Here is a 24045-nt window from a genome sequence, read left to right as displayed (position 1 = left end):
TTTGGAAAATCCAGTAGATGGTCCATGGGTCTGATGCCCTAGCTGACCACATCTCAGGGATTCTTATTACTGGACTTGTCCTCGCTGGGTTCCACTGAGCGCCCACCTTTCTGGGAGGTATGAGGTGCGCTCCTGAGCACCTCTGTCCATGGAGCTGCACCTGGAGGGGATGCCATAGAATCATTAAGGTTGGAAAAGACCTCTAAAATCATCTCGTCCAACCATCAGTCCATCACCACCCTGCCCACTAACCACATCCTTCATGCCCTCCAGCACTCCATGCTGTGGGCTGATGCTCCGAGAGCAGAGGTGACGGCATTCACTTCAGAACCTCATCCCTCGCCTAACCCAAAGCACCTCACCACCCAATTCTGGGGATACGCTCTGTGTAGGGTGGCAGATGAAGAACCTGGTCTTTAAGGACCACGGTGCCCTAAACTCGGTGGCCATGCCTGTGTGGATGTTTTTGAGGTTCATATCCTCATGTGGGAAGTGCTGGGCTGGCCATTTGCAACCAATGGCACACCGCATCCAGCAGACTCCACAGGGTTTTCTCATTTAAACAACCATTGTAGCACTCCAGGAAAATGGGAGCTGGGATGGAGCATCCATTACGGTAGAGCTGCACCGTGCTGCGATGCATCTGACACGCAGTGCATCCGGAAGCAGCTTTATTTTTCACCCACGTTTTTAATTCCCGTGAGCGGAGCAGGAAGCACAGCCCCGCAGGCTCCAGCAGCACAATCTGCAAGCCGAGATTACAGCTTTGTGAGTGCGGGAGATATTTCCATCCTCCTGATGGCTGAGCCGAGAGGGAAAAAGGGGAGGGGAACAAAAAACGTCCATCTATGAGGCGAAAGCTCCCGAACGAGGAGCCCCGGGCACAATCCCGCGGCACCAACCCCGGCCCGCAGCGGGGCCTCACCCGGCCACCGCCCTCAGCGGCCCCACCCGCAGCCCCGCGCCCGTTGCTCGGCAGCTGCGAGCCACCCGAGCCTGCCGGGAAGGTGGAGGGGCAGCACCACGGATAGCTCCTATTGGTCGAAGGAGGTGAGGGCGGAGCTCGAGGACGGCCGTCTTCTTCGCTATTGGCGGAGAGAGCCGTCAGTGCGGGGCGGGGGGCGGGGGGCGGGGCCTCGCGGCTAGCGGGGCCGCGTTGAACGCCGCGTTAGGGCGGGGGAACGGAGCGAGGGGGCGGCGGCGGTCGAGGGTAAGCGAGCCGCCGGCTGCGAGGAGAGCGGCGCGAGGTAGGGAGCGGCGCGGGGGCCGTCCTCACCTGTCACCGGGCGCTCCGCCCTCCCTCCTCGCGGCCCCCGGGCTCCGGCCGCGGGCGCGGTCCCTCGCGGTAGCGGCCGGGCTGGGGCTGTGCTTTCGTCTAAGGGGACCCTCGTCCGAGGGAGGGCGGCAGGCAGGCAGGCAGGCAGGCAGGCTGCGCGCGGTGCCACCGGCTGTGCGCCGCCGCGCGGACGGATGCCGGCTGCCCTCAGGTAGGTGGGAGGGGGGCGGAGAGGGCAGACCCCGGGAAGGCCGCCTGTGGGCGCGAGGGCTCCCCGCCGCCGTCGCTGCGGCAGGCGGCACCCCGGAGTGGCGCTGCGCGAGGGGGGGAGCGGCTGGGGGCTGCGGCTGGGCGCTGCGGTTGGGGGCCGCCTCCGTGCGCGGGGCGGGGGGAGTTGCGAGGGCAGAGCCGCGCGACTCGTCGCTTCGGCTGTGGGAGGACGCGAAGCCGAGGAGGGTTGGGAAACCCGTTGGCGTGCGGAGAGCTTGTGGCGAGCAGTGTGGAGGTGCTGCGGTGCTGCGGGAGGGAAGTTGTGAGCGGTGCCCTGTCGGTCGCCGCGCCGCGCTGCCGAGGGATGCTGAGCGCCCCCGGCTCCCGCTGTCACCGGCTGCGCGCCGCCCCGCCTGACGGCGCTGCTTCGGCGAGCGCGATTCCCGCTCCCGACAGCGTTCTGCCCTCCGTGAGGGTGTGGAACTATCATTTTTCCCTCATCGCGTTTCAGCCTAAGGGCATCGAATTCATCCTTTCGCATAGTTTTCTGTGTTTGCTTGAAACAACGATAGTGTTCTTAGTGCGTGCGTTTTCTTGCTGAGCTGCAGTTTAAAAAAAAAAAAAAAAAGACAAGCGTTTAATAAGATCTACCTGCCTGGAGTAGGAGCACAAAGCGCCATTTTAACAGGTGGGCTGGGTGGTAGGAGTATGAGCTTTTTCCATTGTGTGGACTTAAACGCTACTTCGAGTTGTGTGGGTGTGCAAGACTGCTGTAATGGATCTTTTCTTGGTTATCTCCTGCAAATAGGTGGTATAGAGGTACTGTTTTATAAGCAAACAACTGAAATTGCCCGTAAGATTTTGATGTTGAGAGAATAGATTTGTTATACTCGTTTAAAGCCAGTGTTATTTTCTGAAAATAAGTTCTCATAGAGCAAATTTGAAGTGGCATGGATCCAATGGAAGGTACAACCAGTTCTTTGGATATAAACGTGTTAAACAGAATCACACAGAATCACAGAATCGTAGGGGTTGGAAGGGACCTCCAGAGATCATCGAGTCCAACCCCCCTGCCAAAGCAGGATCCCTACACCAGGTCGCACAGGTAGGCGTCCAGGCGGGTCTTGAATATCTCCAGAGAAGGAGACTCCACCACCTCCCTGGGCAGCCTGTTCCAGTGCTCCGTCACCCTCACCGTAAAGAAGTTCTTGCGCACACTGGTGCGGAACTTCCTATGCTCCAGCTTCTGGCCATTTCCCCTTGTCCTGTCTCCGCACACTGCTGAAAAGAGTCTGGCCTCGCCACTTTGCCCCCCACACCTTAGATATTTATAGACCTGGATCAGGTCCCCTCTCAGTCTTCTCTTCTCAAGGCTAAACAGACCCAGATCACTTAGCCTTTCCTCATAGGGGAGATGCTCCAGGCCCTTCACCATCTTTGTGGCCCTCCGCTGGACTCTTTCCAAGAGATCCCTGTCTTTTTTGTACTGGGGAGCCCAGAACTGGACACAGTACTCCAGATGAGGCCTTACCAGGGCAGAGTAGAGGGGGAGGATCACCTCCCTCGACCTGCTGGCCACGCTCCCTTTAATGCACCCCAGAATGCCATTGGCCTTTTTGGCCACAAGGGCACACTGCTGGCTCATGGCCAACCTGTCGTCCACCAGGACACCCAGGTCCCTCTCCGCAGAGCTCCTCTCCAGCAGGTCATCCCTCAACCTGTACCGGTGCATGCAATTATTCCTCCCTAGGTGCAAGACTCTACACTTGCTTTTGTTAAACCTCATCTGGTTCCTTACTGCCCAGCTCTCCAGCTTGTCCAGGTCTCGCTGAATGGCAGCACAGCCTTCAGGCGTGTCAGCCAATCCTCCCAACTTCGTATCATCAGCAAACTTGCTGAGGGTGGCCACTACCCCCTCATCAAGGTCATTGATGAAGATGTTGAACAGGACCGGTCCCAGCACCGACCCCTGGGGAACACCGCTGGTTACAGGTCTCCAACCAGACTCTGCACCGCCAATGACAACCCTCTGTGCTCCGCCAGTCAGCCAGTTCTCAACCCACCTCACTGTCCACTCATCTATCCCACACTTCCTCAGCTTCGTTATAAGGATGTTGTGGGAGACAGTGTCAAATGCCTTGCTGAAATCAAGGTAGACCACATCCACTGCTCTCCCCCCATCCACCCAGCCAGTGACAACATCATAGAAGGCTACCAGGTTGGTCAAGCACGACCTCCCCCTGGTGAACCCGTGCTGACTACTCCTGATAACCTTTTCTTCCAGTTGTCTGGAGATGGCATCCAGCACAATCTGTTCCATCACCTTTCCAGGGACAGAGGTGAGGCTGACTGGCCTGTAATTACCTGGATCTTCCTTCTTGCCCTTTTTGAAGACCGGAGTGACATTGGCTATCCTCCAGTCTTCAGGCACCTCCCCCATTCTCCAAGACCTCTCAAAGATGATAGAGAGCGGTTCAGCAATCACCTCTGCCAGCTCCCTCAGCACCCGTGGATGCACCCCATCGGGTCCCATGGACTTATGAACATTGGTGTTGCCTAGGCGCTCTCGGACCGCCTCTTCCCTGACTAAAGGGAAGTCTTCTATTCCCCAGACCTTCTCACTAACCACCAGGGCCTGGGATTCCCGAGGGGGAGCTTTTTCACTGAAGACAGAAGCAAAGAAGGCGTTCAGTATCTCCACCTTCTCAGCATCCCCCGTTACCAGAACACCCTCCTCACTTAGTAGGGGACCTACATTCTCCCTAGTCTTCCTTTTACTGTTAGCATACTTAAAAAAGCCTTTTATATTATCCTTTACCACCTTTGCTAGATTCAATTCCAGGTGGGCTTTAGCCTTCCTCGTCGCATCCCTGCAGGCCCTGACAACATTTCTATATTCTTCCCGAGTGGTCAGACCCTTTTTCCACATTTCATGGACCTTCTTTTTCCCTTTGAGTTTGTGCATGAGCTCCTTGCTCATCCACACAGGTCTCCTGCCACCCTTTCCTGATTTCTTGCTCACAGGGACGCACCGATCCTGGGCTTGGAAGAAGAGCTGTTTAAATGCCAACCAGCTCTCACAGGCCCTCTTACCTTCTAACACCCTAGCCCACGGGATAGCTCCAAGTAGGTCCCGGAAGAGATCAAAGTTGGCTCTCCTAAAGTCCAGGGTAGCAATCCTACTTTTTGCTTTGCTCCTTCCACTCAAGATCTTGAACTCCACCATCTCGTGGTCACTACAACCCAAGCTACCCCCAACTTTTACTTCCTTAACAAACCCGTCCTTATTTGTGAGAATAAGGTCCAGTAACACCCCTCCCCTCGTCGGTTCCTCCACCATCTGCATCAGAAAGTTGTCTTCGACACATTGCAGGAACCGTCTGGACCGCGCGTGCCTGGCCACGTTGCTTTTCCAGCAAATATCTGGATAATTGAAGTCCCCCATAAGCACTAGCGCCTGGGATTGCGACGCTACTTTCAGTTGCTTGTGGAAGGCCTCGTCAACCTCCTCCTCCTGATCAGGGGGCCTGTAGTACACACCCAGAACGGTGTCACCCATACCAGCCTGCCCCTTGATTCTCACCCACAAGCTCTCCACTGCTACATCACCCTCCCCCAGGTGGAGTTCAATACATTCTAGCTGCTCTCTCACATAAAGAGCAACTCCACCACCCCACCTCGCCAGCCGATCTTTCCTAAAAAGAACGTAGCCCTCCATGACAACATTCCAGTCATGCGAGCTGTCCCACCACGTCTCCGTGATCGCAATGAGATCATGGCCTTGTGACCGCACACAGATCTCCAACTCTTCCTGTTTATTTCCCATGCTGCGCGCATTAGTGTATAGACACTTTAGGGAAGCAGCACCCCCCTGCCTCTCTCCATCCCTTTGAACTCCACCCTTTTCACCCATCAAACTCCATTTTGAGCCACGAACTACCCGCTCAACCCCAGTGGCCCTCATTCTGTCCCCTTCCCCCTTCATACCTAGTTTAAACACCTTTCAATGAGCCCTGCCAGTTCCTGGGCTAGGATCCTCTTACCCCTTGGAGACAGGCTACTTCCATCTGCAGCCATCATGCCAGGCGCAGAGTAAATTACCCCGTGGTCAAAAAAACCGAAGTTCCTGTGCTTGCACCAACTTCTTAGCCATTTATTTATGAGGCGGGTTTTTTGGATGCTCTCGGTATCCTTCCCTGCCACTGAAGGTAGGGAAGAAAAATCCACCTGCACACCCGTTCCTTCAACTACCCGCCCCAGTCCCCTGAAGTCTTCCTTGATAGACCTCAGGCTTCTCTCAGCGACTTCATCACTGCCAGCCTGAACTATCAATAATGGGTAATAATCAGAAGGGCCAATCAGACCAGGAAGTTTCCTAGCAATGTCCCTGACCCTTGCCCCAGGGAGGCAGCACACCTCCCTACGGGTAGGGTCAGGCCGACATATAGGGCCTTCTGTTCCTCTCAGCAGGGAGTCACCTATGACAACCACCCTTCTGTCCTTCCGGGCGGAGGCAGTCTTGAGGCGTGGGGTCGACCGCTTCGCCCGAGGCAACCTTACAGGTGGACCTCCCTCCACCCCCTCACTCACCTCTCCCTCGAGATTCAGGGCCTCAAACCTATTTTGCAGAGGCACCTGGGGAGCCGAGGATGGTCGGGATGGAGGACACCCACTTCGCCGAGCCGGTATCCTTTTCCACTCCTCCTCCTCCCTTAGATTGCCTTGCTCTGCTCTCAAATTGCCTTGCACTGCAGCAGGAACACAGTCTACCTGCCGGTTCCCCTCTACTACCTGTTTGCAAGGCGGCAGGGGGTGACACGCTCCACGCAGAGCCTCAGCTGTGTGCCAAGATCTCGGAGCTGACAGGGACTGGCACCACCAATCAATCTCCCTCTCACATTCCTTTATGGTCCTTAGCCTCTCCACCTCCTCCTTCAGGTTGACCACAAGGCAAAGTAAGTCCTTTAGCTGGTCACATCTTACACAAGTGCTGCCTCCATCGCCTGGCACTGCAAGGGCCAGGCTCTGGCACTCATCACAGCCAGTGACCTGCACACTAGCATGTTGTTTTGGGACCTCAGTCTGCGTCTCTGCATTCTTCTTGGCAGTCTTTCTTTTACATGTGCAGGGGGCCTCTGTCTGGGTCCCCACATTATTTTTAGAGACAGTAGCCTTCCGCCGGGGTGGAGCCATGGAGAACCTGAAGACTAATTAGCACAACTAGAATAGCCTTAACAGGGCGTGACCGATCAGCCCTACCCTGCTGCTGATAGTGCTGGCTCTGCCCTCGCCCCCTTACCAGGTCGTTAATGGGTGACCCCGCACCTGCCACTTACCTCACAGTGATAACGCCTCTCCTCTCCGCCCTGGTGGGCAGCGACGCTGGAGGTTTTTTCTAGGCGTTGCCCTGGCAACGCCCCCGCTGCGTCAGCCGCTCTCGCGAGAGCTGCCGGGCTTCTCTGTTGTCTCGGGGACCCCCGGAAGAGGGAACCGATCGAGATCCACGTGTTCTTCGCGATCAGCCGCTGCGGCTCTGGCTGAAACAGCTCCGAAGCGGCGATCCTCGGCGATCAAGGACAACACCAGAAAGATTGTTTATTCCTCTCATGTCTTGCATGTTTTAAATCAAAGCTGAATGTCTTCTCCTTTACTTGTTAGTGTTTTGCTATACTTCGTGATGCTCAGGGGCTGTTTGACATCTTCTTCTTATTCGCAGCTTCCTTTGATGGGGAGAAGCATGCCATCAATCTTCCTTCTGTAAACAGTGCATCGTTTGTCCTACGTTTCTTGGAGAAACTCTGCCACAGTCTTCAATGCGATAATCTTTTCAGTAGCCAGCCTTTCAGCCCCTACATGGGGTGTGCACATAGTCCCACGGAGTACGATAGGAACAAACCAGGTACTATCAAACAGCTGTTGTTGACAAGTACTGATATTTTTGATAAGTGTGGTTACTTTATGAAATTTAACATTTTAATCTGCTTTGCTATAACTTTAATTGATTGAAATGAATACTCTTCAGTTCTTAGAGGATTCGTTCCAGAGCACAAGTGCTGTGGCAGGTTGGGATAGCTCATACCACATGTGCAGAAATCATTTTGTTCTGCTAACTCTTTCTTGTGGTCAAGTAGGAATTGTACCACTGGGTTACTAAAAGAACAGACTCAAAACTTCACATTTTGCCTGTTCAATTTATGTTTGAATCATAAAATAACCTTGGAGAAAGATGCTTACTACCTTATAAGAAGGGGCTTGCTCTGAGAGATGATTCAGTTCAGCCTATCCTACAACATTAAATACTCTTTTCTTCCTTCTTTGTTCACCTTGCTCAGTGGCGGCTCCAAAATTTTAAATTCTGCAGCATACAGTCTAGTAGAGAAGGTGGGTTTTGCAGCTGGCTGCTTGTGACATTTTATGTGAGTTTTGGTACTCTGGGGGTATATAGAGTGAGAGGGAAATAACATGCTCAGGGTCTCCCATCAAATGGCTTGCAGTGCTGGTATTACGAGTCCCGGTCCAAGGGTTATCAGGAGCCATAGCTGAGAAAACTTTGACATCAATGCAGTTTCAGTCTTAGAGGTGCTGCTTTAGAAAATAAAGTATTGTGGTGGTTTTGGTATTTCGGTTTTTATTTGTTTTGTTTTGTTTTTTTCCAGTAGAGAAATTGTATTTGTTTCATTTCATCAAATAAAAGTCATTTGCTTTAATACTTTTCAGGAAAGTAGCCTAAATTTGGAAATTTGGATGATGATAGTATAAACTAAGCTGTTACTTCAGCTTTTGAAGTTTGTATTGAATGACCGATTCTATGTGAAATGGATTTGTTACCTGGTGAATGACTTGATGTATGTTTTTGCTTTTGTACTTTGACTTTCCCTGTGAGCATTTTTATACCATAATAAATTGGTGATATCTTTCCTTTTCACAGCAAAAGAAGAAATACATGAAAACGGAAGTGTTAAACGATACTCTCAGGACTCTCCACCATACACAGCTCCCCTTTCCCCTAAGCTTCCGAGGAGTGATGCTCATCCATCTGAAGGTGATTACATTGTGTTGTAATACATATGAGGATTACGTATGATTTTGGTATTTTTAGTCAAAAGGACTGAGTCTAGTGTATTTCTCTGGTATGTCTATAGCCCTTGACAGCTGAGAATGGAGATATTTATTGATCAGTGGCATGGATTTTGTGCTTATGGACGATCTACTGCAAGTTCAAGAAGTCTTTCTCCTAAACATGTCAGTCTTTTTTGTGAAATCACTCAGGCAGATAGGTGACATTTGAAGCTTCCTGTATGGCTATTTAGTAGAAAAACAATTCCCTTGAAATGGATTAGGAGATAAATTGGAAGCAACTCTAATAACTCTTGGTTTGGGCTAATGACTGTAAGAGCAAGGATGTGTTTTGATGGTACAGTTTAACTGAATGTATGGCTAGCTGCCCCTAGAAGTTGCTCTGCTCCTGCTCTCCTTGCCTCCTTGTCCGTGTAGTGCATCCCAAGCCTCCCTGCTGATGAGGTGACGAGCTGACCCAGTGAAGCACAGAAAACATTTTGGCAAAGCTAGGAGATATCTGCAGTTAGCTTCTCTGCACTGACTCATCGTGGGCTCAGATGAGCACAGGAATGGGTTGGATAAAATGCAGCCGTGGCAGGGACCAGAGCAGCAGAGCCTCTCTGTGCAGCTGACTCCAGGACAAGGAAAGCTTTTGCCTGTGCCATGGCTGAGGTGCAGTAGCTCGTGCCGATTTGTAGTCTGCCTCAGATGTGAAGTGAAGCGTGTCAGCTTAAACCTCACAGAGAGACTTAGGAAAGAGTGGTTTTACTCTGCTTTTGCTACTTGTCAAACCATGGTAACTTGTTGATGTGACTCATCCCATCTGATACTTTCTATTGCTGTGGTATATTTGCATAATATTTCCAAAGGCTTTTGAGATTAGTCATTTGTTTCTCTTTTTTCTCTTTTTTCTCTTTTTTTTTTTTTTTTTTTTTTTTTTGAGTTACTGGGGTTTTGTCATTTAGCCTCAGTGTGGGCAGAATAATCTTTTTCTATGGAGAGTCATAAGGCCAAACTTAAATCAGAAGAGGATATCAAATTAAAATGTTAAAGCTTATTAAAAATGGTTCTTCTTACAATTTAATATAAACACAATGTATTCACTTCAATGATGTAACCACAACAAATATAAAAATTGTCAATGCAGAGCTTTCTCTGTCTTAAATAGACCCTGGTTTAGGTCTAGAACATCTCTGCAATTAAATCAGATATTTCTAGTAAGCAACTGCGTGAATAGCTGTAAAACACATAATTCTACCTAAATTAAGTTGTTTAAATTGGAGATAAACAGATGTCTTAGACCTGCTTCTCTTATAAGAAATCTCCCTGTAAGTAAGTCGGCACGCGTGTTGTACCCTGATGAGCATTTTGATCCTGGAACCCTTTTATAGATGAAGTTGATGTATTTCTTCAAATTCATTTTAATATCAAAAATGGCAGAATGTTACAGCTAAAGGGATCCATAGCACTTTCACCTAACTAGCGGCAGTGGATGCAAAGCCAACAATTTCTGCACAGGATTATTAGAAAAATGAGTAAGGAGTCATGCCTATTTCCATTTGCCAGCAGTGTGACAAGCTTGTTTGCTGATGGCACACCCATCATCCTTTGTTTACTTTTATGGGTCTTAATCTGAATTAATTGGTCACAAAAGCCAGGAAATATTTAAATTCTCGTTATTCTTTAGAAACAGAGAGAGTTATGTATGTATATAGTACAGTATATAGTATGTACGCATGCATGGATACATGTTTTTATATATACGCTATACTTATGCTTTCATACATATTTTATACGTATATACATACATACATGTATGCATGGCTTTGCAGGTTTTTGCAGGGAAATTACATCATTTTCAAAAGAAGCAAGGATGTCAAAATAAAAATATCTCATGAAGATAGACTACAATGAACCCCTACAACAACTCAGTATGATGTCCCAGAAAGCTGACACAGATGAAAAAATGTTTGAAACCTGGCAGTTACTCAAAGAAACTGCTTCAAGATTGTGAATGAACTATCTGTCCGCACAGAAAAGATAAGGAGTGTAGTACAAGACTAGCCTAGCTGTCACAAACCAGTCCAGGAGCGCAGGCAGGAGGGAAGCAAGCAGAATGGAGAAGTTAGGTTGAGTAACTCTGCAAAACTACAACACTACAGACCAATTGTGAAGGTAACCAGCGATAGTGTGAGAAGTGATGGCTTCAAGCTGCACAGGGAAAGTTCAGGTTGGATATTAGGAAATGTTTCTTCTCAGAAGGAGTGGTGAGGAAGTGGCACAGGCTGCCCAGGGAGGTGGTAGAGTCACCATCCCCGGAGGTGTTCAAGAAATGTATGGATGTGGCATTGAGGAACATGGTTAGTGGGCATGGTGTGATGGGGGATAGTGGGATTTCCACACATTGGGGGAAAAGGTATGAAAAAAGGAATGTGTCATTCGGTACTGCTGGGTTGAGGTGGGTGGTAACATAGAGGCAGATACGAACACATAGGAAACGGGGAAATATGAGGCATTCTGTAGGGAAAAAAGAAAAAAAAGAAAAAAGAGATGTGCGATTATGTGCAGAAGAGAACAGTCTGTGGTTCTATGAGTCACAGTCAGACTGTACACAAGGTGACAATATCAAAGTGCCACAGTGAGAATGTCATACCACTTAAAAGGATGCGAGAAGACAATGAGAGACTCCACATGAAGTAGCTGTCTCTACACAGCTGTGGAGAAGCTCGGTAGCAGTGGTCTGATGGTCTGCAGAAAGTATGTAGGGCTGAAGAGAGAGAATCCTCTTGTTTGTGTTGGAATCCTGAGTCCGTGCACTGTTCAGGAGCTTTTATGTTCATCCAGACGTTAGATTACAACAGAGCAATGTTGTGAGGATGCTGAGCGTGTCTTTTGTCAGCGTGCAGATGTGTAGCAGTTGCTCACCATCTCTTCCTGTGAGAAGCAAGGTGTTTGCTTTGGACTGTTGCGAGCACCTCAGAGTTTGAGCTGTCCTTCACATGGTGTGTACAAGTAGAAGGAAAGTCAGTTATCTTGTAGGAGTTGTTCTGCTTCCTAACACGTTTATTTGTCGTACATTTAATGGTGGTGTTCTAATTGGGACACAAAAAACCCACTATGATCTTGATGATGTACTTCTCCTGAAGGCTAAGAGCCTGACAGTAATTAAGTCATAGTTGCATAAATTTTACCTTTCTGGCTTTATAGTTTAGTTGTATTCTTGTGTATGAGAAAGTAAAACAAAGTCTCCATTATAACATATGCAGGTAGTGTATGTTTGCGTTTAAGCAATAATTAACTAATGAGGTGATAGAATGTGGAAGCAGCAAGAGGGAAGCATTTGCTTATGAGAATGGGGGTGAGAGGAGAGAGTTCTTAATGCTGTAGTACATCTATGAAATGCCCTACAAATACTGTAATTAAGAACAGCAAGCAAATTTGCTTTTTCATCAGTGGAAAATAAATCTATAGTGAGATCTGCCTTTATTCGGTTATGCAGACAGCTTTATTTTTGGTCTCGAATTTTCCAATATGGGTTATTCTGTTCCTTGAAACTGTAGAAGCTTACAGTTGTCTGTGACTTCTGCAAATGTTACGGTCAGTTAAGCAGGAGGAAAATGTTTTGATTGGAAGAATCCTGCTGAAATTTCAAACTCAACACTTCTGTGTTTGTTGTAGCAATAAAATGTAAGAACTTCATTCTTAGGTGCCAGGTGGGTGCTCTGTGCTGCGTGTGCATTCTTTGTCAGTAGGGCAAAGAATACATGTGTAAACGTGCTCTAGTCTGTTTTCATGTGAGGTTGAATGGCTGCCTTTAATAATTAGAACTGTACTGAATTTTTGTAATAGTCAGGATTGAGTTAGAAGATCGCTTTCTGACAGAATCTGCTTACAAAGATACTCTGTGTGTTTTATAAAGGCAAGCTGACGTTCTTAAAAGAAGAAATCTTTTACAGCGTGCAAGTTCTTTAAGATATGGTGATGCATTGTGGTTTAACCCAGCAGATCACTGAGCGTCACGTGGCTGTTCATTCACTGCCCCCATCTCAATGAGATGGAGAGGAGAAATGAGGGAAAACATGAGATAGAGAAAAAGAAAAGCATAATAATTATGGCATGTATATCTACATATACACACACATACTTGTAATCTAGATTTATAACAACGGATGCACAAGCAATTGCTCATCTCCTCTTGAGGTCTTGAAACAGTAAACGTTCGGTGCAGAAAGTCTATACCAAATTAACTTGAAAAACTGATGCTTTCCAGCTTCAGGTGAGACAATTATTCATTGATCTTTTGTACATTTCAAGTGTGCAAAAACTCACCTCTGGAAGACTGATATTTGTAGATAAAATTGATATGGCTTACTGGGCTCTGTTAGTGGCTCTTAGATGTAGTAAATTTGATGTTGTTAATGATCTTCTGCATATGGAAGTTCTACTTCTGCTGAATTTACCTGTCATTAACAGCTTGCTGCATTGTGAAATCATTAAATAGCAGCCTTTAACATATTTAACTCTGGTTTTTGAAAAGCTGAACTTCCTAATTGGGACTCATACATGTATGAACCCTTGGTGTCTGGTGCTGACTTGAGAATAAAACTTCAGTTATTACTTACAGGGCCTGCCTTACAGCATAAGATCACATGGCAGTGCCTTCTGCTTTCAGTATTTTACCAGTGCTGTGGTACAACTGGGTCTGGTTAATACCTGTTCAGATACAAGACAGAGTAAGGAAAATGTGTTTATTATTTCAGATCAGCCCTTTTTTACAAGGCATCGATCGGTTACTTGGTGGTGAATGTTGGGTTCTATTGCAGATGTGATGCCATCCATGCAGTAATGGATGGAAATACATTAAAGGAGCAGCATAACAATTTATTTCACAGGGCAAAGGTCAAGAGAGTGCTGATTCCATATTACAAATCTAACAAAACTGAAGTGGCAGAAGCATTCTTTGAAGGCTTAAGCAGATGAGGGATGTTCAGTTTTCTGTTACAAAACCTAAATCAGAGAGCATTGAAATCTGTTGAATTTTGGAATAGTTGAGAGTAAGAATGTGAATTCTGTTTGTAACAGAAAAAAACTTGTTCTCATTCCATCCCTCTACTACTCGCATCTGCTCCACATGTCGAAGTAGGAAAAGAGTCATTTGTTGCTCCGTTAATTGCAAAACTGTATTTGTCAGACACCAATTCTGAATCAGCTCTCACACCTGTTACCGTGCTTTCAATAACAAGACTGCAGTTGGGGCTGGTTTGTAGGGAGGCTAGATGAATTGAAAGGGAGTGGATTGGGATAGTATAGCTGCTGGACAGAAACACCTATTTTAAAAGATGATCATCCTATGAAGTATGCCAGTTTTCCCACCTTGTGTATGTGACCTGAGGAGCTATGTTAAGATAAGCTTAAGATAATGGCAGGACAAGGGGAAATGGCTTTAAGTTGAGGGAGGGAGGATTTAGGTTGAGTATCAGGGGAAGTTCTTTACAGAGTGAATGGTGAGGTGCTGGAACAGGCTGCCCAGAGAGGCTGTGGACACCCCTCTTCCTGGAGGTGTTCAAGGCCAGTTGGATGAGGTCCTGGGCAGCCTGGTCTAATATTTAATAGGGAGGTTGGTGGCCCTGCATATGGTGGAGGGGTTGGAGCTTCATGATCTTTGAGGGTCCCTTCCAACCCAAGCCATTCTATGATTTTCTGATTCTAAGCTCAAATGCTAGTGTCTTGGGAATCAAAGCAGAGTTTCTCTTTGCCATCCCTATTTACAGTTGCTTAACTAGGATCTGTAGTATCAGAAAGAAACCTGGGATATAATTGGAGTAAATGCAATTAAATTCTTCTGTAAAATAGTCAATTTAAAACCCTTTATGTCTTGAGCGATCATGGAAAGAGTGACATAAAATGATTATTTAACGGATGTATTTGGGATCTCTGCTTGATTACTATAAAAAGATTCCTTCATAAGACATTGTATGGAGTTGGCTGATATTTGCTGAAATACTCCTGTTGAAACTTTCTGGTGTGGAATATTGCTTCCAGTATTTCATCATACCTTTAAAAACTTAGGAAGTTTCAATCTACAAGTTTTGGACTCCTTCATAGTGCTTTTCTGTAGCCATTTGAAGTATTACTTCTGCCTTTCAGTCTTGCACCGAGACTTCATTTGGTGGTCTCATTCTCTACTGATCTAATTTTCTCATTTGTTTCCTTTAATATTATAGTGCTTATCATTGATTGTGTCTGTTAGTATCTCTGAAATTCTATAGAAAGATGGCTATTGCTTTCCTTTTAGCAAGTTGCTGCAGCTACTTCAAGCCGACAAATAAAAGTTTGCTTTCTCCAAAAACCTCAGTAGCCACTGCTTTGCTTTTTTGATCAAACTAGAAAGTTTATCATTATTGTCTTGAGGATTGTGTACTTGAAAGAGAAGGGCTTGTGGACTTAAAAGCTTCTTTTTGCCACAAGTGTTGTGTTTAATAGAAGATGTTATGGTGGATTGCATGTCTTGCTTTACTGAATTCACTAAGTAGGGAACCGGTTCTCTGGGTGTCTTTGTTCCACTTTGGGATAATGTTGCCTGAAGATCATAACTGTGAAATACACCTCAAGTTCTTCACTAAACTCCAGTTTTATACGGACTTCAGGAGAGAGAACGTAATTGCTAATAGAACAAGTTAAACGTGCTTAAAAAGCTCTCTGTGTGTTTTTTGTTGCTGTGGTTTGTTTGTTTGTGGAAAATACTCTTCCTTTATTTAATTCTGGAATTTTCCCAAGAAATTATTGGAAGTTGTCATATAAGAAGAGTAATAAAGAGCATATTCTAGGAACTTGTTTCACAGATTGTACCAGTTACCCCCAAGAATATGCTGCTCCACTAGCATATGTTTTATAACTTTCACAGAGTAATTTTCAAGATGGTAATGTGGAGTTTACACTTCTGTGAACCTGTTAGCTATATTTTCCAGCTCTTAACACTCTTGCCAAAGCAGCATTTGTTTCATGCAGATTTTTGCATCAGGCTTCCAACTTCTTCCTCAGGCTAGATGTTGGCCTAGTGCAAGTGGAGCTGAGAACATACAATGATGAGAGAATGGAGTGGTGTTCCCACTGATGTTTAACGACTCGTAGTTGCAGCATTGTGATCAGACTGTATTGTGTTAGTGTGCATGTGAGTCTAGGATTTACAGCCTTCTGCAGCTCTGCATGTAGTCTCTTCAGTTTTTTATGATGGCTATTGTCTCCGAACATATGGAGATCTACAGATGATAATTGTCCTCTTGCATATGAAGTTAGAGACTCCCTCTACTGTGTAGAACAAATTAAACATTTGCTAGTTAACATGAGAGGTTTTTTTATGTTAAAAAATTCTTTTTATATTTATAAAAAATAGAAACATAATGCACTCCTAAACAAATTCTCAGAAGATAACCATTAAGAAAGATAATGAAAATGCTTGACTGAGATTGCATATGTGTTAATGCTAATATCAGACAATGAAAAAAAAATCAAACCTTATGTCCACATCCTGCTCATAATATTTAACATATACAGCTGAGATGATTTATGGAAGACTGTCTCAAACTTGTCTATTAGACATTTTACTGGAAATTTTTTAATGTAGTAAAGGACCAGTGATTACTTGAGAATGACTGTTCTTCAGTAAGTCTTGTCTCACAGGAGACTTGTTAACAGGCTTGGAGCTTGTTATTATCTTCAAGAGAACATAGCAAGGAATTAAATAACAAAGCTACAAAGCCCATCGTTTTGAACAGATTGATGCTTTTGTTTTCTGTAGCAGAAACGTTACGTATAGAAGAAAACAGCACTTCCAAAGAGCATCGCTTTTCTGAGGACTCTATGGATTCTGCACTTAATTCAGTAAATCTGTCAAGCCCAGCCCGTCGAAATTCCACTGAATATCGTACTTCGGGGAGTGCAGCATATTACAGGAATTCCTTTCAGCCAGTGACTGCTACCTCAAATTCAGCCCCGATCCTGCGCCGGCTGTCATTGAGCTCTGCTGGGAACAGCAGTTACTATGAAGTCGGTAGGAATCGAATACAGAGGAGGATTGAAGGTATGCTATATGCCTGAACTTTCCAAAGTATGTAACAGCTTTTATGAACATGCAAAGTCCGTGAGTTATGAACAAAGAAGTGCTTTGCCACAGAAAATACGTTACATATGGAGTGAGATGTTGTGCTGTTGCCAAGCACATCAGGCTTGCTAATGTAACTTCAAATGCAGAACTTAAGCGTGCTAGAACTAATACCATGGTACAAGCCAGAGGAGTCTTGTCTGCTGCTCTTTCCTCTCACTGCTGTCGTGGACCCTGCAACAGGCTGGATTGGACAGTGCTGGTTAAACACAGCTTGTTTCCTGAGCATTTTATCAATTATTTCTGTATTGCTGATATACAGATATAGGGTTTTTTCCTGTTCCTCTGCACAGTTGAATTTCCATTTGCCACTTTCCCAGATACTGGCATCTTGGGACCTGGGAACCAAACACAAGTCAAACTAATCCCTCTAGGTATGTCATAATGCTGGTTTTTATGTTGCTGTAATTATCTGCAGTTGTATAGAGTATTTAAGACAAATGGAACTGTTTGGTATTACGGTTTGGTACATGAAAGAAAATAAAACATCCTTTATTTTAGTATATGACAAAGAATGAATAATAAAAGCCTATTGTTAAGAATGTCATATGTAAAATGAAATGTGTTAGTCCTGTACAGACTAGTGATACTTCTTCTTTTCACAATATTCTTACGCTGAAAGCTGCAAGTTCCACAACTGGACCAGATCTGAATTCACTTAAAAGGGAACCTTCGAGAATATTGAATAAGGGGGTAGTGATGGTTTACCAAAGCAAATGGTGATGTGGCAAGTTCTGTGATTGACTTATGGTTCCAGTCTGCACAGATACAAAGCTCCAAGGCCAAAATTTTGCTAGAAGAAGTGAAGTCAATCACATTCTCTTCTCATGAATACTATTTACATTTTGTAAAAACAATTGAGAAGCAAAAACATCTGTGAACTGATCGGTGAACTGTCACCCAGTCATAACAACATTCACACAGTATTACATAATCTTGTATACACCTAAAATACATTGGGAATTTCCCTCAAGAAGCATTGATCAGTTTTTATCTTTCTGCCATTCAACAAGACCTGGACAGGGTGGAAAGGGAGAGAAAAAACCTTATGAGGTTCACCAAGGGCAAGTGCAGAGTCCTACATCTGGGGAAGAGTAACTGCATGTATCAGTACAGGTTAGGGTCTGACTTGCTGGAAAGAAGCACTGCAGAGAAAGGCCTGGGTGTCCCTGTAGACAGCAGGGTGACCACAAACCAGCAATGTGGCCTTGTGGTCAAGAAGGCCAATGGTATCCTGGGATGCATTAAAAAGAATGTGGCCAGCAGGTTGAGTGAGGTGATCTCCCCTCTCTTCTCTACCTTGGTGAGGCCACATCTGGAGTGCTGTGTCCAGTTCTGGGCTCCTCAGTTCAAGAAATACAGAACTTCTGGAGAGAGCCCAGTGGAGGGCCACAGAGATGATGAGGGGCCTGGAGCATCTCCTGTATGAGGAAAGGCTGAGACCTGGGGCTGTTCAGCCTGAAGAAGAGGAGGCTGAGAGAGGATATTATCAATGCTTATAAATACCAAAAGGGTGGGAGTCGAGCAGATGGGGCCAGGCTCTTGCCTGTGGAGCCCAATGACAGAACAAGGAGCAGGGGACACAAACTGGAATAAATGACGTTCCATTTGAACACAAGGAAGAACTTCTTTACTGTGAGGGTGACAGTGCCCAGGAACAGACTGCCCAGAGAGGTGGTGGAGTCTCCTCTGGAGATATTCAAAACTCATCTGGACGTTTTCCTGTAACTTACTGTAGGGAACCAGCTTTGTTAGACTCAATGACTTGCAGAGATTCTTTCCAACCACTGCAGTTCCCCCTTGAGAAAATGTCTTTCTCCAATTTTTCAGTTTAAAAGGAAATTACATCCTAATTCAAAAAGTCTTGTTTATTTTTAGGAAGAGACAGATCTCTTGGTAAATAATGACAGAACAGTCTGTCTGAGCTTTCATAATACCTTTACTGAAGAACTGATTAGAATTTCTCCAACACATACATATGAGAGTTTACCTGATAAGAAACATCTAGAATGACCACAAATCCATTTCCTATCTTCTGAAAGCAAAGTATTATTTACTAACCAGCTAACTGCAGGAGAAGACTCTTAACAGAATAGAAATTTATGTTCTTAACATGCTCCTTTTTGAAGAAAATGGTAGAAAAGAAAGAAGTGAGGAATAGAGGATACTTAAACCAACCTGGATCCACTAGAAAACTTCAAAGTAGGGACAGTTACAAAAGCTCAGCTATTCCATTGAGGGAGTAAGCACAAAAAGGAAGACTGAAGCCTTTAGCTAGCAGTTTGTCAGAAAACAGTCTTAAATATGCGCAAGGGTGGAAAGAGACTTCCTATTTCCTTAAATGCAAGCAGATTGAAACAGTTTCTTTTGATTTCTGTATCTATGATTTTCATAAGCAGTTACAAGAACGGTGTTCTCAGATTGGATATTATGAGTAAATGCTTGTGTTGCATTTAAGGAAATAATAAACAGCAACTATTTCTCATCCAAGAAAAAGACAAACACGTAAACTGAATGAGCAGCTTATATACAATCCATAGGCTTGTGGATTGTGGATCCCTTTGACCTGCTTCATACCTCTGAGGAATGCTGACAGATTTTATATTTTGCACTAGGTTGCATTTTATATTTTTAAAAATGTTGAAATCTTCTGATTTATGCCTTTTTCTCCTTTACTTTCCACAAAAGTCAAAACTAATCTCAGCCTTGCAGGCACAGCAGAGGTGCATGAAGCTATTCCGACTAAAGATGCAGGCACAAATGAAGGAAGCCTGGGGAGTTGAGCTCTATCAACTGATGCCAGCCCTGTGCAAATTCTCCCCGCATTCTGCTGAATGCTGGGATTTCATAAACGTTGGGAATTAACAGTTTCTTTAACCCAAGGTTATCATGTTAGAATGTTAAGAGTCCCACAGCCCTAAAATGCTTCTTTGAAAATAACACGTGAAGGAAGTGTTTTCTGCTGACTACTAGACTGATGATAATGGTTAGCATTGAAACTTTCATTCTTCCATACAGTTTTTGGTAAGGCTTCTCCAGGCAAGATTCCTCCCCCACCCCCCATAAAAAATTATACAAGAATGTAATGAAATGGATGTAAAAGACAGAACAGCTTTTAAATATTTTAAATACCGCTATTATTTTGGCTTCTCATGGAAAACCAGCATTACTGCAACTGTCTTTGTTTTAAATAATCTGGGCTTCATTTCATCCTGTTGTACTACTACAGTAACATTAATCCCTATCATTTTACAATTTGACACCATTGTTTAATTTCAACCACAGATATAAAATAGAATTAAGAAATAATGAAGTAGCCATATTTTCTGATACTGAAAAATCACTACTCCTTCCAGTTTCAAATCACAATCTTCTTCCAATTCTATTTCATTTATTTTCCTTATTTTCATTTAAACCTAAAAATTGGGAAATAAAAATAAAGCTATTTAATAAATGGTATAATAGCGCATTGGACAGCTACCAGTATGCTTAATCACTTTTTATAGCTTAATTTTGATGCTTGAAATACAAGTGACAACGAAGTAGAAAAAACAGAAAGACAAATTGTGCTTCATGATACTGATGGTCCTCTTTTATGAGACTGCTGCTGCCATAAATGCAGAGACTAGCAAGATGCACGTAGCTAAACCATTTTCTGAACTGTTTGTATTAATAACGTAACACTCCTTCCCTGGGTACCTGGTAAACCAAGACAAGTAAAGCTTATGGGAAGTACTTCTGTGTTTTAAACATGCATCAATATATTACAGTCTTATCTGACTCTTCCATTTTTTAATTTCAAATCTGAGCATCAAAACAGCATGATTTACTAAACTTCAGAAAGCACAATTCAGACTTCAACTCAGAAATCTCAACTTTTGCAGCTGATACAATCTATTTCCTTCTGCCAGAAACCTTTAGCACTTCCTTTTGTTTTTTCCTCTAATCTGGCACTTTGACAATTTGTTTTTGGCTAGACCTTGTTGTGACTATTCTTATCAACAGACAGGTGCTTTTTTCCTATCGTGTAAGAAAAAAAAAAAAGAAAAAAATCAATCATAAAATAACCCAAGTCGGAAGGGACCCACAAGGATCATGGAGTCCAACCCCTGGCTCCACTCAGCACCACCCAAAATCAAACCCAACGTCTGAGAGTTCTGAACTCCAGCACTTGGGCCGTGCCCACAGCCCTGTGCATCCCGTTCCATGCCCACCGCCCTGTGGTGCAGCCCCTTTCCCTGAGCCCCAGCTGCCCTCCCCTGACACAGCTCCATGCCGTTCCCTCGGGCCCTGTCGCTGTCACAGAGAGCAGAGCTCAGCGCTGCCCCTCCGCTCCCTGTGAGGAGCTGCAGCCGCCATCAGGCCTCCCCTCAGCTCCTCTGCTCTGCGCTGAGCCAACCTCAGCTCCTCCTCGTATGTGTTGACCTCTCAAAAAAAGCCCCACTTTAAACCTGGACTTGTCAAGCAGGTTTCTTCGACCGAAACTCTTCAGGTGGAACTTGGTTTCAGATTAATACATCTAAATTCAGATATCTGCACATGAGTTAGGTGTTCAAGCTACTATTACAGTCAGCAGAGCTGGAGATCCCTGAGCTACCATTAGCTCCAGAAATTACCGTGTTCCCCTAACAACAACATTTAAGAACCCCTAGATATCTGCAGCACTCCCATGGTGTTGGCAGAAATGGCAGAGAATTTATAGAGATGCATACCTCCTCAAGCAGAAAGCAGAGGTTACTAAGGCACACTACCCCAGGTATCACCAATAGCAGTAGAAGCTTGTGCTTAGGCAACTCAAGTACACCTTTCACCCCCCACACGAATATTAAACATTACCATCATAGCATTCCCCCCCCCCTTTTTTTTTCTTTCTTTCCTTTTAAATTGTCTTTATCTCAGGCCCACGAGATGCATGGAAATCACATTTGGATTTTCCAGTCATGAGTAAAAACAGATTTTTAGAAACATTTTTGTGCTGTTGTTTTTGTTTTTAAACTAAATAAAAAAGAAATTAATTCACAATTGTCTCCATTTATTATTGATATTTAAGTTTTGAATTGAAATCTGCTTTTTCCCATTCTGGGCATGCAAAGTAAGTATAACACTGTCTTGTCCATGCAATTTAATATGTAAAGAGTACATATGAGTACATATGAGTACATAAGAGTACAAAATGTAACGTTTTGCCTGGTAAACTGGCCACAACTCACTGTATTTTTTGCTATCCAACAATTTGTCTACAGTAACTTCGAGTTTCCCATTCCAAGTCCTTCATATGATATCTCCTTTTTCTCCCAAGTAGTAATAAGGGTCAGAAATACTACTTTCATTTTTCAGAATTTTAGTAATAGTATTTAGTATTTAGATTGTTCCCTAGGGAAGGGATGATTGAACAGGAAACAGCACAACACCTGTATTTTATAGCCTTTGTTCCTTGGTTACTTTTTTGATTAAGATAACTATATACATACTATAATATGGAAGGGGAGTGAAGGGGGAGGAGGGAATTATTTTTCCCCAACAATGTATTTTTGTAAATGCTGTAACATTTTTGCTCTTTCACGTTTTCCCTCCTGCCCTCAGGCTCATTTTTGCTGACAACCCTGTGCTCTCAAAGCCATGTTCTAGGCTAATATTATAACAGGGAAGCTCTCTATAGGTGCCAGTTGCTTCTCTTTTCCTATCATCAATTTTTAGTTAGTTTTAGCATCAGAATAGAGAAGAATTATTTTCCTGACTTGCCACCAACCACTTCTCACTTCTGACACTCTACCAAACTGATGGATGTTCTACATAAAGCAACACTTTCCTTCTTCCCTTTTGATTTAGTAGATTTTTTTTTTTATTTTAATGTTTGTTTCAGTCTACATATTGAAATAGGTTTTACTGGGCACCTTTACTTCTCAAACTTTCTGCATTCAGGTTTGTAAAGAAAGGCAGACTTTTCTTCTCCAAGATCAGACAGACAGCACATTCTTTGGCCAACAAATTCTTGTTTCTTAACAAGACTGACATTTTGCTCTGCCAAGCATTTAAAACTGCATTCCTTTTAGAGACCTTCTCTTCGTTACAGTCTATATGTAACTGTGATACATATTTTCTCTCTATTTGGGAAAACCTAATAACAGATACAATTCACCACCAAAAATATTTGCAGTCATGACTTCATCATAGACTTTTTCCTACTTTTCCAGTACTTGTTTGATACTTTCTTTTTCTAGTAAGCAAAAATTCTAAGCCCTTGTCCTCCAGTAACTGTCTTTCATTTTCTGATACATTCAAAGATAACCTTTGGAGGCATGCCTTTTTCTGGGAAGCCAAGTTCTAACAGCAGAAAAAATTTCAAAGGCTGTATGGAGAGCATCAACTACAATGGCAATAATATCACTGACCTTGCTAGAAGGAAGAAATTGGAACCTTCTAATGTGGTAAGAACATAACTTTATCATCATCTAAACTTCTGCTTCTCCTTCTAAGGAAAGTTTGTGAGTGTGTGTGACAGATGTTCTGAAATCATATAATATATAAAACAAAGTTTGTCACATGCCTAAAGATTTCATTATACATACTTTTATGATTTTTTGTTTGTTTGTTTGTTTGTTTTTAATATCTGGGAACCTGTTTCTGCTGGGATTTAAGTTTCAGCTTTACAGAATTAGCCTTCAGCATCAGATGAATGTTTTTTAAAAGAAAACCAGTAGATCAGTATATACATTTTTGCTTTCATCTTATAGTAACCCAAAACTAGGATAGACAATATTTATTGTTAAATCAATCGCAGTGTGTCAAGGATCTAAATCCTGTTATCTTCCATCCCCACAGAGCAAGTTGCGTGGGTGTGCAAAATCATTAGAAAGGGAAGGCTCAGAGCCATCTTATGGGAGCTCCGTAAAGCATCAAGATACTAAACTTTGAAACTGTTATTTAGCTTATTAACATTACAGGGATTATTAACATTACATTCTATTTTTTTCTCTCCAAAGCATTCATAGTTGCTTTCATGTTTAAACTTGTGTCTTTCTGTAAGGGTTGATCAGGAAATCACTTTAATTTCTGTGTTTTTAAGAATCTAGGCGTTCCTAAAATAGTTGGTGGATTACATGAGCAATGTGGGTAGGAAATAAATGTATTATTACCCTGAATTTGAGATAGATCTGTTCAAGGCTTTCTTCTGTACAGTACTGCAGCCTTCACAAAGCCCTGCTCACAGTATGTATAGTTTGATTACTGCTTTTTTCTTTACGTATTTTGCATAGTACATAACAGTAATGAAGAATAAGATATAAGATAAACATGTACAGTAGAAATAAAGTGCAATGATTCTTCTTGGACAGATGTG

General features: G+C 44.0%; 2 protein-coding genes across 2 annotated transcripts in view; one reads left to right on the top strand and one right to left on the bottom strand.

The window, feature by feature from the left end:
- LOC149915016 (sex comb on midleg-like protein 2) overlaps window positions 1–24045 on the bottom strand; it is a 130259-nt gene that overhangs the window by 68914 nt on the left and 37300 nt on the right. The window lies entirely within an intron of this gene.
- Window positions 1058–23121, top strand: LOC149915017 (sex comb on midleg-like protein 2). The gene is made up of 5 exons (XM_090124785.1): window positions 1058–1247; window positions 7203–7385; window positions 8415–8528; window positions 16344–16625; window positions 22991–23121. Exons 2-5 carry the CDS (start codon window positions 7340–7342, stop codon window positions 23032–23034), a joined length of 486 nt encoding a protein of 161 aa, XP_089980911.1. The 5' UTR covers window positions 1058–1247; window positions 7203–7339; the 3' UTR covers window positions 23035–23121.

The sequence above is a fragment of the Phasianus colchicus genome, chromosome 25 (genome assembly GCF_987193195.1).
Source record: "Phasianus colchicus chromosome 25, bPhaCol1.hap1.1, whole genome shotgun sequence".
In the NCBI taxonomy this organism is placed as follows: Eukaryota; Metazoa; Chordata; class Aves; order Galliformes; family Phasianidae; genus Phasianus; species Phasianus colchicus.
Note: the sequence above shows the minus strand (reverse complement) of the source record. Positions and strands in the feature narration are given on the sequence as shown.

Coding starts and splice junctions, on each gene's coding strand:
- LOC149915017 (XM_090124785.1), top strand. CDS start 7,340: ATGGGGTGTGCACATAGTCCCACGGAGTACGATAGGAACAAACCAG. Junction 7,386..8,414: donor GTACGATAGGAACAAACCAG/GTACTATCAAAC, acceptor TCCTTTTCACAG/CAAAAGAAGAAATACATGAA. Junction 16,626..22,990: donor AATACAGAGGAGGATTGAAG/GTATGCTATATG, acceptor ATACATTCAAAG/ATAACCTTTGGAGGCATGCC.